Source organism: Catharus ustulatus, chromosome 35, assembly GCF_009819885.2.
Source record: "Catharus ustulatus isolate bCatUst1 chromosome 35, bCatUst1.pri.v2, whole genome shotgun sequence".
NCBI classification, from domain to species: domain Eukaryota; kingdom Metazoa; phylum Chordata; class Aves; order Passeriformes; family Turdidae; genus Catharus; species Catharus ustulatus.
The window spans coordinates 1,234,630-1,251,369 of NC_046255.1; the positions used below are offsets into that span (position 1 = coordinate 1,234,630).

A 16,740-nucleotide genomic window follows, 5' to 3' on the forward strand; every position below is an offset into this window, starting at 1 on the left:
TCAGAACTGGGACTGGAACCAGAACCAGCATCGGAAGTGGGACTGGGATTGAGACCGGAACCAGGAGGACTGGAACTGAAACTGGAACCGGGACCGGAACCAGGACTGGAACTGAAACTGGAACAGAAACTGGAACCGGAACCGGGACTGGGACCAGGACTGGGATCGAGACTGAAACTGGGACTGGAACCAGAACTGGGACTGGAACCAGAACCATTATCGGAACCAGGATTGGGACTGGGACTGGAACCGGGACCAGGACTGGAACTGAAACTGGAACCGGGACCAGAACCGGGACCAGAACTGTTATTGGAACCGGGATTGGAACTGGGAGCAGAACTGGGACCAGAACCGGGATCAGAACCGGGACCAGGACTGGGATCAGAACTGGGACCGGAACCAGAACCAGCATCGGAAGCGGGACTGGGATTGGGCCTGGTGGTGGAACTGGGACTGGGATTGAGACCGGAACCGGGACCGGAACAGAAACTGGAACCGGGACCAGAACCGGGACTGGAACTGAAACCAGAACTGGGACCAGGACTGGGATCGAGACTGAAACCGGGACTGGAACCAGAACTGGGACTGGAACAGAAACCGGGACTGGGACTGGGATCGAGACTGAAACTGGGACTGGGGCTCCCAGCTCGATGTGAATTTTTTTTTTTTTTTTTCAATCATTAAACCACTGACCTCTGACCCACTGACCACTCGCTAATGACCTCTGACCCCTGACCCAGTGACCCCACTGACCTCTGACCCCTCCACCACCCACCCAAACTGGAGATGGAGAGGGAGGGGTGTGAAAGAGACCCCAAAAAACCCCAAAATCAACCAAAATAAAGTGCAAAAAACAACGAAAAATAACCCCAAATAAACCCAAAAATAACCCAGAAGTAGCCCAAAAATAATTAAAAAATAGCCCCAAAAAAATCCCCAAAACCAAGCAAAATAAACCCAAAATAACCCAAAAATAACTCAAAAGTAGCCCAAAAATAATAAAGAAAATAGCCCCAAAAAAATCCCCAAAATCAACCAAAATAAACCCAAAATAACCAAAAAATAATGGCCCCCAAAATCCCCAAAAACAACAAAAATGAACTCAAAAGTAGCTAAAAAATAAACCCAAAAATAGCCCCAAAATAGCCCAAAAAAACCCCAAAACAACCCCAAATAAACCTAAAAAAAGCCAAAATAAACCCCAAATCCCCCCAAAACAGCCCCAAAAAAACTCGAAAAAATAACCCCAAAAATCCCCGGACCCCGAAAACAGCAAATTTCCTTCAAATTCCCCCAAAATTCCCCCCAAAATCCCCAAAAATCCTCCCCCGGAGCGCAGCGCCGCCATCGCGGGGGGCGGGGCAAACCCTGAGCATCGGAAATGACGTCACGGTGACGTCACTGAGGGGGCGGGGAAACCCCCCCCCGAGGGCCGGGAATCGCGGATTTGGGGCGAAAAAACCGGGAATTGGGACAAAAAAACGGGGAGCTGGGAACCAAAAACCGGGAATTCGGGGTGAAAATCGGGAATTTTGGGGAAAAAAAACGAAATTCAGGGGAAAAAAACCGAAAATTTCACCCCAAAAACGGAAACACCGCACCGAAAAACGGCGGTGACGGCGCTTTACGACACCCCGGGTCACGTGCTTTACGGCGGTCCCTAGCAACGGCGTTTGCGACAATTCCGTGCTTTACGGCGCTCCATAGCAACGGCGTTTACGACACTTAAGTGCTTTACGGCGGCCCATAGCAACGGCATTTACGACACTTCCGTGCTTTACGGCGCCCCCTAGCAACCGTTTCCTCCCAAAAAAATCCGAATTTCCCCCCAAATTTTCAACATTTTACCCCAAAAACCCCCGAATTTCTCCCCTCCCAAAAAGTCCCTGAATTTTCTCCTGAAAAACTTCAAATTTTACCCCAAAAATCCCCAAATTTTCCTTCATCACCTCCAGCACTGGCACCACCCCAAATCCCCCTCCCCAAATAAACCCCCCCCAGCTGCAATTAATTAATCCTTGATTGCTCTTTATTGATCAGCACAAAATGGGGGGAGGGGGGCTGGGGATGGTTCTGGGGGTCTCCTCCCCTTTTTTGGGTAAATTTGGGGGGGTCCCTGGGGGTCTCCTCCCCATTTTTTGGGGTTCCTGGGTGTTTTTTTGGGGGTCTCCTCCCCATTTTTGGGGGTCCTGAGGTTCCTTAGGGGGGTCCTGGGGGGGTTTTGGGCACCTCTGAGCTGGGGGGGGTCACGGGGAGGGGGCTCCTGGGGGGATTTTGGGGAACCCTGAGAGGTTTTTGGGGTACCCTGAGGGGATTTTGGGAGGTCCTGGGATTTTTTTGGGGGGCTCTCCCTTTTTTTAGGGGGGTCCTGAGGCATTTTTGGGATATTCTGAGGAGTTTTTGGGGGCTCCTGGGGGGATTTTGGGGGGTCCTGGGGTTTTTTTTGGGGGGTATCCCCCTGATTTTGGGTTTCCTGGGGGGTCTCCCCCATTTTTTGTGACCCCTGATGGATTTTTTTGGGGGTCTCCCCCTCTTTTTGGGTTTCCTTGAGGGTCTCCCCCTGATTTTGGGGCTCCTGGGTTTTTTTTTTGGGGGTCTCCTCCTCTTTTTGTGACCCCTGATGGATTTTTAGGGGGTCCTGAGGGGTTTTTTTGGGGGTCTCATCCTTCTTTTGGGACCCCTGATGGATTTTTTTGGGGGTCTCCCCCATTTTTTGGGGTTCTTGGGGGGTCTCTGGGGTGGATTTTGGGGGGTCCTGATGGATTTTTTTAGGGGTCTCCCCCATTTTTTGGGGTCCCTGGGGGGTCTCCTCCTCTTTTTGTGACTCCTGGGTTGTTTTTTGGGGGATCTCATCCTTTTTTTGGGACCCCTGATGGATTTTTGGGGGGTCCTGGGGGGTTTTTTCGGGGGTCTCCCTCGTTTTTTGGGTTTCCTTGGGGGTCTCCCCCATTTTTTGTGACCCCTGATGGATTTTTTTGGGGTTCTCCTCCTCATTTTGGGACCCCTGATGGATTTTTGGGGGGTCCTGGGAGAATTTTGGGGGGTCTTGAGTGGATTTTTTGGGGGTCTCCCCCATTTTTTGGGGTTTCTGACAGATTTTTTTGGGGGTCCCATCCTCTTTCTGTGACCCCTGATGGATTTTTGGGGGGTCCTGGAAGAATTTTGGGGGGTCCTGGGAGATTTTTTTGGGGTTCTCCTCCTTTTTCTGGGTTTCCTGGGGGGTCTCCTCCTGATTTTGGAATTTTTGGGGTTCCCCCCCCATTTTTTGGGGTTCCTGGGGGGTCTCTGGGGCCGTTCCTGGGGGGTCCTGGGGGTTTTTTTGGGGGGTCTCCTCCTCTTTTTGGGTTTCCTTGGGGGTCTCCTCCAGATTTTGGATTTTTTGGGGTTCCCCCCCCATTTTTTGGGTTTCCTGGGGGGTCTCTGGGGCCGTTCCCGGGGGGTCCCAGGGGAAGGAGACCCCCAGCCCCTCCATGCGCTCCCGGTACACGAGGTCGAAGCGCCGGCTCTGCTCGGGGCTCAGGTGGTTCCTCCAGTCCCCTGAAATCCCTGAAAAAAAGGGGAAAAAATGGAATTTAAAACTTGCAAAAATATCCTGAAATTCCTCAAAAAAATGGGCAAAAAATGGAATTTAAAATCGCCCAAAATATCCTGAAATTCCTGAAAAAAATGGGGAAAAAATGGAATTTAAAAGTTAAAAAACACCCTGAAATTCCTGAGGAAAATGGGAATAAAAATGGAATTTAAAAGTTAAAAAAATACCCTGAAATTTCTGTGAAAAATGGGCAAAAAATGGAATTTAAAACTCCTAAAAATACCCTGAAATTCCTGAAAAAAATGGGAAAAAAATGGGATTTAAAACTTCCAAAAATACCCTGAAATTTCTGTGAAAAATGGGGAAAAAATGGAATTTAAAACTTCTAAAAATACACTGAAATTTCTGGAAAAACGGGAAAAAATTGGGCAAAAAATTGGAATTCCTGTGTAGAACTGTCCCTGTCCCCAATGTCCCCAAATCCCCTGGGTGTCCCTGATGTCCCCAGAGTGTCCCCAATGTCCCCTGAGTGTCCCCTGAGTGTCCCCTGAGTGTCCCCAATGTCCCCTGAGTGTCCCCTGAGTGTCCCCTGAGTGTCCCCTGAGTGTCCCCAATGTCCCCTGAGTGTCCCCTGAGTGTCCCCAATGTCCCCAATGTCCCCTGAGTGTCCCCTGAGTGTCCCCTGAGTGTCCCCAATGTCCCCAATCCCCCATTATCCCTGCTATCCCCTGGATGTCCCCAATGTCCCCTGGATGTCCCCAAGTGTCCCCACCTTTCCTGAGGAAGGGTCCCCTGTTCTGATCCAGGATGAACCTGGGGCTGAGGCTGAAGCTGTCCCCAATGTCCCCAGTGTCCCCAATGTCCCCATTGTCCCCAATATCCCCAAATTCCCTTGATGTCCCCTGAGTGTCCCCATTGTCCCCACTGTCCCCTCAATGTCCCCAATCCCCCATTATCCCTGCTGTCCCCTGGATGTCCCTGCTGTCCCTGCTGTCCCCAATGACCCCAATCCCCCATTATCCCTGCTATCCCCTGGATGTCCCTGCTGTCCCCAAGTGTCCCCAAGTGTCCCCACCTTTCCTGAGGAAGGGTCCCCTGCTCCTGTCCAGGATAAATCCCGGGCTGAGGCTGAAGTTGCTCATGGGGTTGTGGCTCATGGCGGCGAACGAGGCGTTGGTGACAACGGCGTCCAGGGCGGCGGGGGACAGCGGGTGACACAGGAAGGAGCAGAGGCGCTGCACACTGCCACGCAGGTCCTGGGGACACAGGGGACAGTGGGGACACTCAGGGGACACTCAGGGGACATTGGGGACACTCAGGGGACATTGGGGACACTCAGGGGACACTCAGGGGACACTCAGGGGACATCAGGGGACATTGGGGACACTCAGGGGACATTGGGGACACTCAGGGGACACTCAGGGGACACTCAGGGGACATCAGGGGACATTGGGGACACTCAGGGGACACTCAGGGGACACTCAGGGGACATTGGGGACACTCAGGGGACACTGGGGACACTCAGGGGACACTCAGGGGACATTGGGGACATTGGGGACACTCAGGGGACACTCAGGGGACACTCAGGGGACACGCAGGGGACATTGGGGACACTCAGGGGACATTGGGGACACTCAGGGGACACTGAGGGGACATTGGGGACACTGGGGACACTCAGGGGACATTGGGGACATTGGGGACACTCAGGGGACACTCAGGGGACACTCAGGGGACACTCAGGGGACATTGGGGACACTCAGGGGACATTGGGGACACTCAGGGGACACTGAGGGGACATTGGGGACACTCAGGGGACACTCAGGGGACACTCAGGGGACACTCAGGGACACTCAGGGGACACTCAGGGGACACTGGGGACACTCAGAGGACATTGGGGACACTCAGGGGACATTGGGGACACTCAGGGGACACTCAGGGGACATTGGGGACACTCAGGGGACACTGGGGACACTCAGGGGACACTCAGGGGACACTCGGGACACTCAGGGGACACTCAGGGGACATTGGGGACACTCAGGGGACACTCAGGGGACACTCGGACACTCAGGGGGACACTCAGGGGACACTCAGGGGACACTCAGGGGACACTCAGGGGACAGTGGGGACACTCAGGGGACACTCAGGGGACAGTGGGGACACTCAGGGGACACTCAGGGGACATTGGGGACAGCGGGTGACACAGGAAAGAACAGAGGCGCTGGACACTGCCACGCAGGTCCTGGGGACACAGGGGACACTGGGGACACTCAGGGGACACTCAGGGGACACTCAGGGGACACTCAGGGGACACTGGGGACACTCAGGGGACACTCAGGGGACATTGGGGACAGCGGGTGACACAGGAAGGAGCAGAGGCGCTGGACACTGCCACGCAGGTCCTGGGGACACAAGGGACACTGGGGACACTCAGGGGACACTCAGGGGACATTGGGGACACTGGGGACACTTAGGGGACGTTGGGGACACTGGGGACACTCAGGGGACACTCAGGGGACATCAGGGGACACTGGGGACACTCAGGGGACACTCAGGGGACATTGGGGACACTCAGGGGACAGTGGGGACACTCAGGGGACACTCAGGGGACACTCAGGGGACATTGGGGACACTCAGGGGACACTCAAGGGACACTCAGGGGACACTGGGGACACTCAGGGGACACTCAGGGGACATTGGGGACACTCCGGGGACACTCAGGGGACACTCAGGGGACACTCAGGGGACATTGGGGACATTGGAGACACTCAGGGGACACTCAGGGGACACTCAGGGGACATTGGGGACATTGGGGACACTCAGGGGACACTCAGGGGACACTCAGGGGACATTGGGGACACTCAGGGGACACTGGGGACACTCAGGGGACACTCAGGGGACATTGGGGACACTCAGGGGACATCAGGGGACATTGGGGACACTCAGGGGACACTCAGGGGACACTCAGGGGACACTCAGGGGACACTCAGGGGACATTGGGGACACTCAGGGGACACTCAGGGGACACTCAGGGGACATTGGGGACACTCAGGGGACACTCAGGGGACACTCAGGGGACACTCAGGGGACAGTGGGGACACTCAGGGGACACTCAGGGGACACTCAGGGGACATTGGGGACACTCAGGGGACATTGGGGGTGACATTGAAGTGACATTTAAGTGTCCCCACCTGTCCTAGGTGTCCCCAGGATGTCCCCAGGATGTCCCCAAATGTCCCCAAGTGTCCCCAATGTCCCCAAATGTCCCCACCTGCTGCAGCTCCTCGTAGCTGATCCAGAAGAAATTTTCCCTCCCCCGGAGCTGGAGCCACCCCCGGACGTGCTGGAACCAGGAGCCAAAGGGCACTGGGGACAGAGAGGGGACATTGGGGACAGGGAGGGGACATTGGGGACAGTGAGGGGACAGAGAGGGGACATTGGGGACAGGGAGGGGACAGCCCTGGCACTGCCAAAATCCCCAAATCCTGAATTTCCTGCCCTAAAAATCCCAAAATCTCTTCAAAAAAATCCAAAATCAGCCCCAAAATCCTGAATCCCCAGACCCAAAAAACCCCAAATCCCAAATTAACTCATCCCAAAAAACCTAAATCCCAAATTCCCCACCCCAGAAAACTCCAAATCCTGAATTCCCTGCCCTAAAAAACCCAAAATCCCTTAAAAAATCCCTAAAATGTCTTAAAAAAACCCCAAATTCCACCCAAAAATCCCCAAATCCTGAATTTCCCACCCTAAAAATCTCCAAATCCTGAATTTCTTGCCCTAAAAATCCCCAAATCCCTTAAAAAAATCCCCAAAATCTCTTCAAAATAACCCCCAAATCCACCCCAAAGTCCCCAAATCCCAAATTCCCCACCCCAGAAAACCCCAAATCCTGAATTTCCCATCCTAGAAAATCCCAAATCTCAAATATCCTGCCCCAAAAACCCCGAATTCCTTCCAAAAAACTCCAAAATCTCTTCAAAAAACCCCAAAATCAGCCCCAAAGTCCCAAAATCCCAAAATCCCAGAGCCAAAAAACTCCAAATCCTGAATTTCTTGCCCCAAAAATCCCAAAGTTCCTTACAAAATCCCCAAAATCTCTTCAAAAAACCCAAAATCAGCTCCAAAAACCCAAATCCCAAATTCCCAGAGCCAAAAATCCCCAAATCCTGAATTTCCTGCCCCCCAAAACCCCAAATTCCCTCAAAAAAACCCCAAATCCACTCCTAAATCCCAAAATCCCAAATTTCCAGCCCCCAAAAACCCCAAATCCTGAATTTCCTACCCCAAATCTACTCAAAATCACCCCAAAATCTCCCCAAAAATCCTCAAAAAATCCCTTTAAACCCCAAAATCCCCAATTTTATCTCCCCAAAACCCCCCAAAATTTCCTTTAAAATCCCCAAAATTCCCATTTTTACCTCCCTAAATTCCCCCAAATCCCCCCCAGTTTTTTTAAAACCCCCCAAAAATCCCAAAAATTCCCATTTTCCCCCAAAAAAAACCCTTTAAAATCCCAAAATTCCCAATTTCACCTCCCCAAAAATCCCCCAAAATTCCTTTTAAACCCCAAAATTCCCAATTTCACCTCCCCAAAAATTACCAAAAATCCCCAAAAATTCCTTTTAAATCCCCAAAAAATCCCAAAAATTCCCATTTTTCCCCCCAAAAATCCCCAAAATTCCCATTTTTCCCCCCAAAAAATTCCCAAAAATCCCCAAAAATTCCTTTTAAATCCCCAAAAATTCCCATTTTTCCCCCCAAAAATCCCCAAAATTCCCATTTTTCCCCCCAAAAAATTCCCAAAAATCCCCAAAAATTCCTTTTAAATCCCCAAAAAATCCCAAAAATTCCCATTTTTACCCCCAAAAAATCCCCAAAAATTCCTTTTAAACCCCCAAAAATCCCATTTTTCCCCTAAAAAGATTCCCAAAAATCCCCAAAAATCCCTTTAAATCCCAAAAATTCCCATTTTTCCCCTAAAGAAATTCCCAAAAATCCCCAAAAATTCCTATTAAACCCCCAAAAATCCCATTTTTACCTCCCTAAATTTCCCCAAATCCCCTCCAATTTTTTTAAAACCCCCCAAAAATCCCCAAAAAATCCCAAAAATCCCAATTTCACCTCCCCAAAATCCCTTTAAATCCCAAAATTCCCAATTTCACCTCCCCAAAAATCCCAAAAAATCCCAAAAAATTCCTTTTAAATCCCCAAAATTCCCATTTCACCTTCCCAAAAATCCCTTTCAAATCCCAAAATTCCCGATTTTAGTTCTCTAAAAATTCCCAAAAATCCCCCAAAAATTCCTTTTAAATCCCCAAAAAATCCCAAAAATTCCCATTTTTACCCCCAAAAAATTCCCAAAAATCCCCAAAATCTCCCCAAAAATCTCCCAAATCCCCAAAATTCTCATTTCTACCTCCCCAAAAATTCCCAAAAATTCCTTTTAAATCTCCAAAATCCCATTTTTACCTCCCCAAAAATCCCAAAAATTCCCATTTTTCCCCCCAAAAAATCCCAAAAATTCTCTTTACACCCCCAAAAATCCCATTTTTACCTCCCTAAATTTCCCCAAATCCCCCCAACTTTTTTAAAACCCCCAAAAATCCCCAAAAATCCCCAAAATTCTCAATTTTACCTCCCCAAAAATCCCTTTAAATCCCCAAAAATTCATTTAAACCCCCAAAAATCCCATTTTTACCTCCCCAAAAATCCCAAAAAATCCCCAAAAATCCCTTTTAAATCCCCAAAAATTCCCATTTTTACCTCCCTAAATTCCCCCAAATCCCCCCCAATTTTTTTTAAACCCCCCAAAAACCCCAAAATTCCCAAAAATCCCAATTTCACCTCCCCAAAACCTCCCAAAAAATTCCCCAAAAATTCCTTTTAAATCCCAAAAAAATCCCAAAAATCCCCAAAATTCTCAATTTTACCTCCCCAAAAATCCCCAAAAATCCCCAAAAATTCATTTAAATCCCCAAAATTCCGAATTTTACCTCCCCAAAAATCCCCAAAAATTCCTTTTAAATCCCCAAAATTCCCATTTCACCTTCCCAAAATAATTTTAAATCCCAAAATTCCCAATTTTATCTCCCCAAAACCTCCCAAAAATCCCCCAAAAATTCCTTTTAAATCCCCAAAAAACCCCAAAAATTCCCATTTTTCCCCCCAAAAAATCCCCAAAAATTCCTTTTAAACCCCCAAAAATCCCATTTTTCCCCTAAAAAGATTCCCAAAAATCCCCAAAAATCCCTTTAAATCCCAAAAATTCCCATTTTTCCCCCCCAAAAAATCCCCAAAAATCCCTATTAAACCCCCAAAATTCCCATTTTTACCTCCCTAAATTTCCCCAAACCCCCCCCAATTTTTTTTAACCCCCCAAAAATCACCAAAAATCCCAATTTCATCTCTATCAAAATCCCTTTAAATCCCCAAATTCCAAATTTTACCTTCCCAAAAATCCCAAAAAATTCCCAAAAATTCCTTTTAAATCCCCAAAATTCCCATTTCACCTTCCCAAAAATTCCCAAAAATCCCCAAAAATCCCCAAAATCTCCCCAAAAATCCCCCAAATTCCCAAAATTCTTAACTTTACCTCCCCAAAACCTCCCAAAAAATTCCTAAAATTCATTTAAATCCCCCAAATCCCCAATTTTACCTCCCCAAAACCTCCCAAAAATCCCCCAAAAATTCCTTTTAAATCCCCAAAAAATCCCAAAAATTCCCATTTTTCCCCCCAAAAAATCCCAAAAATCCCTTTTAAACCCCCAAAAATCCCATTTTTACCTCCCTAAATTTCCCCAAATCCCCTCAATTTTTTTTAAACCCCCCAAAAAACCCCAAAATTCCCCAAATTCCCCGTTCTGGCACCGTCCCCCTGCAGGAATTTGTCCATGAAGTCCCCGAGGCTCCCGGGGTCTCTGTAGGGCCGGAAGATTCGAGCGAAGTGGAAAAGGGAAACCAGCACGTCCTTGGGGTCCCGCACCGTGTAGATCACCTGGAGCACAAAAAAAATCAAATTTTAATTGAAAAATAAAATTTCTATTAAAAAAAATAAAAATCCTGAATTTTTAACTCAAATTGGGGCAGTGTAAATCACCTAAAATGTAAAAAAAAAAAAAAATTCAATTGAAAAAACTAAAATTTCAATTTAAAAAATAAAATTTCAATTAAAAAAAATAAAATTTCTGAATTCAAACAAATAAAATTTCTGAATTTTTATCCCAAATCTGGGCAGTGTAAATCACCTGGAGCAGAAAAAAAATCAAATTTCAATTGAAAAAATAAAATTTTAATTAAAAAAATAAAATTACTGAATTTTTTATCACAATTCTGGGCAGTGTAAATCACCTAAAACGTAAAAAAAATAAAATTTCAATTTAAAAAAATAAAATTTCTATTAAAAAAATCAAATTTCAATTTAAAAAAATAAAATTGCTATTAAAAAAATCAAATTTCAATTTAAAAAATAAAATTTCTATTAAAAAAATCAAATTTTTTGATTTTTATCACAATTCTGGGCAGTGAAAATCACCTAAAACACAAAAAAAACCCCAAAAATTCTGAATTTCACGCCAAATCTGGGCAGTGTAAATCACCTGGAACACAAAAAAAATCAAATTTTAATTTAGAAAAATAAAATTCCTGAATTTTTAACCCAAATCTGGGCAGCGTCAATCACCTAAAACACAAAAAAAATAGAAATAAAGAAAATTTAACCCAAAGCTGAACACTGTAAATCACCCGGAAACAAACAAAAAAAAATTAAACAAATTTTAAGCCAAAGCTGGACAGTGTAAATCATCAGAAACCCAAAAATCCTGAACTTTACCCCAAATCTGGGCACTGTAAATCACCTCAAACCCAAAAAAGTGAATTTCAATCAAGAAAACCCAAAAATCCCAAATTTTTCCATTAAAAATCCCCATTTTTTACCCCAAACCCCCCATATTTTATCATAAAATCCCCCACTTTCCTCCCAAAAATCCCTATTTTTTCCCCTAAACCCACCATTTTTTTTTGAACCCCAAATCCCCCTTTTTTCCCCTAAAATCCCTATTTCCCTCCTAAAAACTCCATTTTTTAACCCTTAAAATCCCATTTTTTTAAGCACAAAACCCCCGTTTCCCCCTAAAAACTCCATTTTTTCCCCTAAAAATTTCATTTTTTTCCCCCAAATCCCCATTTTTCCCTATAAAATTTCATTTTTTCACCAAAAAGCCCCATTTTTTAGCACAAAAATCCCCATTTTTAACCCTTAAAATCCCCATTTTTTTCCCCTAAAATCTCCATTTCCCCCCCTAAAATCCCAATTTTTCCCCTAAAACCTCCATTTTTTAACCCTTAAAATCCCATTTTTTCACCAAAAACCCCATTTTTCCCCCTAAAAATTTCATTTTTCCCCCTAAAACCCCCATTTTTTCACCCCAAACCCCCCATTATTTTTCCCCCCCGAACCCCAAAACCCCATTTTCCCCCTAAAATCCCCATTTTTAACCCTAAAACTTTTATTTTTTTCCGTAAAAACCACATTTTTTCCCCCTAAAACCCTCATTTTCCCCTAAAAACTCAATTTTTTAACCCTAAAAATTCCCTTTTTCCCCCTAAAAATTTCATTTTTTCACCAAAAATCTTTATTTTTCCCCTAAAACCTCCATTTTTAACCCTCAAATCCCCATTTTTAACCCTAAAAATTCCATTTTTCCCCCTAAAATCCCCATTTTCCCCCCAAAATCCCCAATTTCCCCCAAAAATCCCCATTTTTAACCCCAAAAATCTCTATTTTTCCCAAAAATCCCCATTTTTTAACTCTTAAAATTCAATTTTTCCCCTAAAAATTTCATTTTTTCACCAAAAATCCCAATTTTTCTCCTAAACCTTTTATTTTTTAACCCTTAAAATCCCATTTTTATCCCTTAAAATCCCCATTTTTGAGCCTAATAATTTCATTTTTTCACCTAAAATCCCCACTTTTTCTCCTAAAAACTCCATTTTTTTAGCATAAAATCCCCATTTTTTCCCTCCAAAACCCCAAACCCTCCATTTTTTCCCCCAAATCCCATTTTTTCCCCCCAGACCTTGGCCTTGGACCCAAAAAACGCTTTGGGGAACATGTGCACGGGCAGGTGGGAGCTGATGATTCGGGGCCGGGCGTTGGCGCGGGCGCGGCGCAGCCCCAGCAGCGTCTCCAGCCACGGGCCCCGGTCCCAGTTGGGGACAGAGCGGCACCAGCGCGGGTCCCCGTCCTGCCGGATCAGGGACAGGATCTCCAGCATCCACACTGTCCCTGGAAAAAAAATTTGGAATTTTTGGCATTTTTTTAGATTTTTTTCTGATTTTTTTTGCATTTTTTTCTGATTTTTTGGGGTTTTTTTGGTGATTTTTTGGGTTTTTCGGGGTCCCCGTCCTGCCGGATCAGGGACAGGATCTCCAGCATCCACAATGTGCCTGAAAAGAAAAACTTTAGGAATATTTTAGATTTTTTTTCCCATTTTTTGGTGATTTTTTCAAGATTTTTTAGTGATTTTTGCAACTTTTTGGTGATTTTTTGGGAATTTTTTGGTGATTTTTGGGGGGTTTGGGGTCCCCGTCCTGGCGGATCAGGGACAGGATCTCTAGCATCCACACTGTCCCTGGAAAACAAATTTCAAATTTTTTTAGATTTTTTTTCTGATTTTTAAATGATTTTTAAATACTTTTTTTGTGATTTTTTGGTGATTTTTTGCGATTTTTTGGTGATTTTTGGGGGGTTTTGGGGCTGATTTGGGTCCCCGTCCTGGAGGATCAGGGACAGGATCTCCAGCATCCAAACTGTCCCTGGAAAAGGAAAATTTTAGGAATATTTTAGATTTTTTTCTGATTTTTTTTGCATTTTTTTTTATATTTTTGCGATTTTTTCGTGATTTTTTAGGGGTTTTGGGGCTGATTTGGGGTCCCCGTCCTGCCGGATCAGGGACAGGATCTCCAGCATCCACACTGTCCCTGGAAAAACAAAATGTTAGTATTTTTTAGATTTTTTTCTGATTTTTTGTGAATTTTTTCTGATTTTTAAACCATTTTTTGGTGATTTTTTGGTGATTTTTAGGACTTATTAGATGATTTTTTTGGGTCTTTGGGTCCCCGTCCCAGTAGATTACAGACAGGATCTCCAGCATCCCCACCATGCCTTAAAAGGAAAATTTTAGGATTATTCTAGATTTTTTTTCTGATTTTTTTAGTAATTTTTTGGATTTTTTTGTGATTTTTTTGTGATTTTTTTTGAGATTTTTTGGAATTTTTTGTGATTTTTTTTCAGATTTTTTTATGATTTTTTGGTGATTTTTTGGGCGCGGCGCAGCCCCAGCAGCGTCTCCAGCCACGGGCCCCGGTCCCAGTTGGGGACAGAGCGGCACCAGCGCGGGTCCCCGTCCTGCCGGATCAGGGACAGGATCTCCAGCATCCAAACTGTCCCTAAAAAATAAAATTTGGGAGTTTTTTAAAAATTTTTTTGCATTTTTTTCTGATTTTTTTTGCGATTTTTTGGTGATTTTTTGTGATTTTTGGGATTTTTTTCATGATTTTTTGGGGGTTTTGGGGCTGATTTGAGGCCCCCATCCTGGTGGATCAGGGACAGGATCTGCAGCATCCACACTCTCCCTGGAAAACAAAAATTACAATTTTTAAAGACTTTTTTCTGATTTTTTTGGTGATTTTCTGGGATTTTTTTGGCTTTTTTTCTGATTTTTTTTCTGGTTTTTTAATCATTTTTTTGTGATTTTTAAAGATTTTTTAATGATTTTTTTGGGGGTTTCGGGGTCCCCGTCCTGGCAGATCAGGGACAGGATCTCCAGCGTCCAAACTGTCCCTGAAAAACAAAATCTTAGACAATTTTAGGATTTTTTTAGATTTTCTTCTGATTCATTCTGTGATTTTTCCCTAGGTTTTTTTTCAGATTTTTTTTTGCTATTTTTTGGAGATTTTTTGGGGGGTTTTCACTCCTCCCAAAAATTCAGAATATTCACCCCAAAAATCTTTGTATTTTCTCCCCAAATTTCAGAACTTTTCCCCCAAAATTTTGCGACTTCCCCTCCAAAATTTCAGGATTTTTGCTCTAAAATTTGAGATTTTTTACCCCAAAATTTCTTGATTTTTGTCCCAAATTTCAGGTTTTTCTCCCCAGAATTTCAGGTTTTTCTTCCCAAAATTTCAAGATTTTTACCCCAAAATTTCAGAATTTCCCCCCCAAAATTTCAGGATTTTCTCCCCAGAATTTTAGGATCTTTGCCCCAAATTTTAAGACTTTTACCCCAAAATTTCTTAATTTTCGTCCCAAATTTCAGGATTTTCACCCCAAATTTCAGGATTTTTTACTCCAAAATTTCAGGATTTTTTTCCCCACCCCCAGATTTATTTTTTTTCCCCAAATCCCCGTTTTTTTACCCGATTTCTGGTAGGTGACGTTGAAGACGTCGTCGTCCTCCACCGGGAACTCGCGCGCGGCCTCGAGGCTCCGGGGGGAGTAAAGGAGCCCCGGGAACGTCACCCCCCCGTGCTGGAAATACCCGTGGGACATCGGGGACACACCTGGGGACACCTGGGGACAGGTGAGATACACCTGAGACACACCTGGGCACACCTGGGGACACCTGAGACACACCTGGATACACCTGGGACAGGTGGGACACACCTGGGGACACCTGGGACACAACTGGACACACCTGGGGACAGGAACGTCACCCCCCCGTGCTGGAAATACCCGTGGGACATCACCTGGGGACACACCTGGGGACAGGTGGGACACACCTGGGGACAGCAGGGACACACCTGAGATACACCTGGGGACACCTGGGACAGGTGAGATAAACCTGAGACACACCTGGATACACCTGGGACAGGTGGGACACACCTGGGGACAGCAGGGACACACCTGAGACACACCTGGATACACCTGGGGACATCTGGGGACAGTAAAGGAGCCCCGGGAACGTCACCCCCCCCGTGCTGGAAATACCCGTGGGACATCAGGGACACACCTGGGGACAGGTGAGACACACCTGGGGACAGCAGGGACACACCTGAATACACCTGGGACACACCTGGATACACCTGGGACAGGTGGGACACTCCTGGGGACAGGTCAGATAAACCTGAGACACACCTGGGCACACCTGGACACACCTGGGACAAGTGGGGACAGACCTGAGACACACCTGCGGACACCTGAGATACACCTGGACACACCTGGATACAGCAGGGACACACCTGGGCACACCTGGGGACAGGTGGGACACACCTGGACACCTCTAAGATACACCTGGGACAGGTGGGGACACACCTGGGGAGAGCAGGGACACACCTGGGACACAATTGGACACACCTGGGGACGGGAACGTCACCCCCTGTGCTGGAAATACCCGTGGGACATCACCTGGGGACAGCAGGGACACACCTGGGTACACCTGAAATACAGCTGGACACACCTGGACACACCTGGATACTCCTAAGACACACCTGGGGACAGGTGGGACACACCTGGGATACACCTGGATAAACCTGGGGACACCTGGACAGGTGAGACACACCTGGGCACAACAGGGGCACACCTGGATACAGCTGGGATATACCTGGGCACACCTGGGACAGGTGGGGACACATCTGGGGAGGGAGCCCAAAAATCCCCGTCCAAACCTGATCAAAAATCCCGAAATTCTGCTCGAAATCCACGTGGAATTCTTGAAAATCCTGACTCAGGTTCTGCCCAAAAATCCCCAAAAAATCCCCGTCCAAACCTGCTCAGAATTCCTAAAATACCATCCAAAAATGTGCTCAGAAATCCCAAAAATTCCAACTCAAATCTGATCAAAAACCCCAAAATTCTGCTTGAAATCTGCATAGAATTCTTGAAAATCCTGACTCAAATCTGACCAAAAATACCCAAAAAATCCCCATCCAAACCTGATCAGAAATCCCTAAAACTCTGCTCAAAAATCTGCCCAAAAATCCTGAAATCCCATCCTAAAATCTGCTCAGAATCCCTGAAATTCTGCTCAAAAATCTGCTCAGAATTCCTGAAATTCTGACTCAAATCCATCCAAAAATCCCTGTCCAAATCTGATCAAAAATCCCAAAATCTGCTCAAAACCCGCGCAGAAATCCCAAAAATCCGCGGCCAAATCCAACTAAAAACCCCAAAATTCTGCTCAAAATCTGCTCAGAATTCTTGAAAATCCTGA

General features: G+C 46.0%; 1 protein-coding gene across 1 annotated transcript; it reads right to left on the reverse strand.

Moving 5' to 3' along the window:
• Positions 1-15,095, reverse strand: SULT2B1 (sulfotransferase family 2B member 1). Its single transcript, XM_033084035.1, has 8 exons — positions 14,948-15,095; positions 13,836-13,978; positions 12,607-12,864; positions 10,400-10,526; positions 6,801-6,895; positions 4,608-4,788; positions 3,320-3,546; positions 1-201 (listed from the first exon to the last, which is right to left on the reverse strand). Exons 1-8 carry the CDS (start codon positions 15,078-15,080, stop codon positions 1-3), a joined length of 1,365 nt encoding a protein of 454 aa, XP_032939926.1. The 5' UTR covers positions 15,081-15,095.
• Between the last annotated feature and the right edge of the window lie 1,645 nt (positions 15,096-16,740).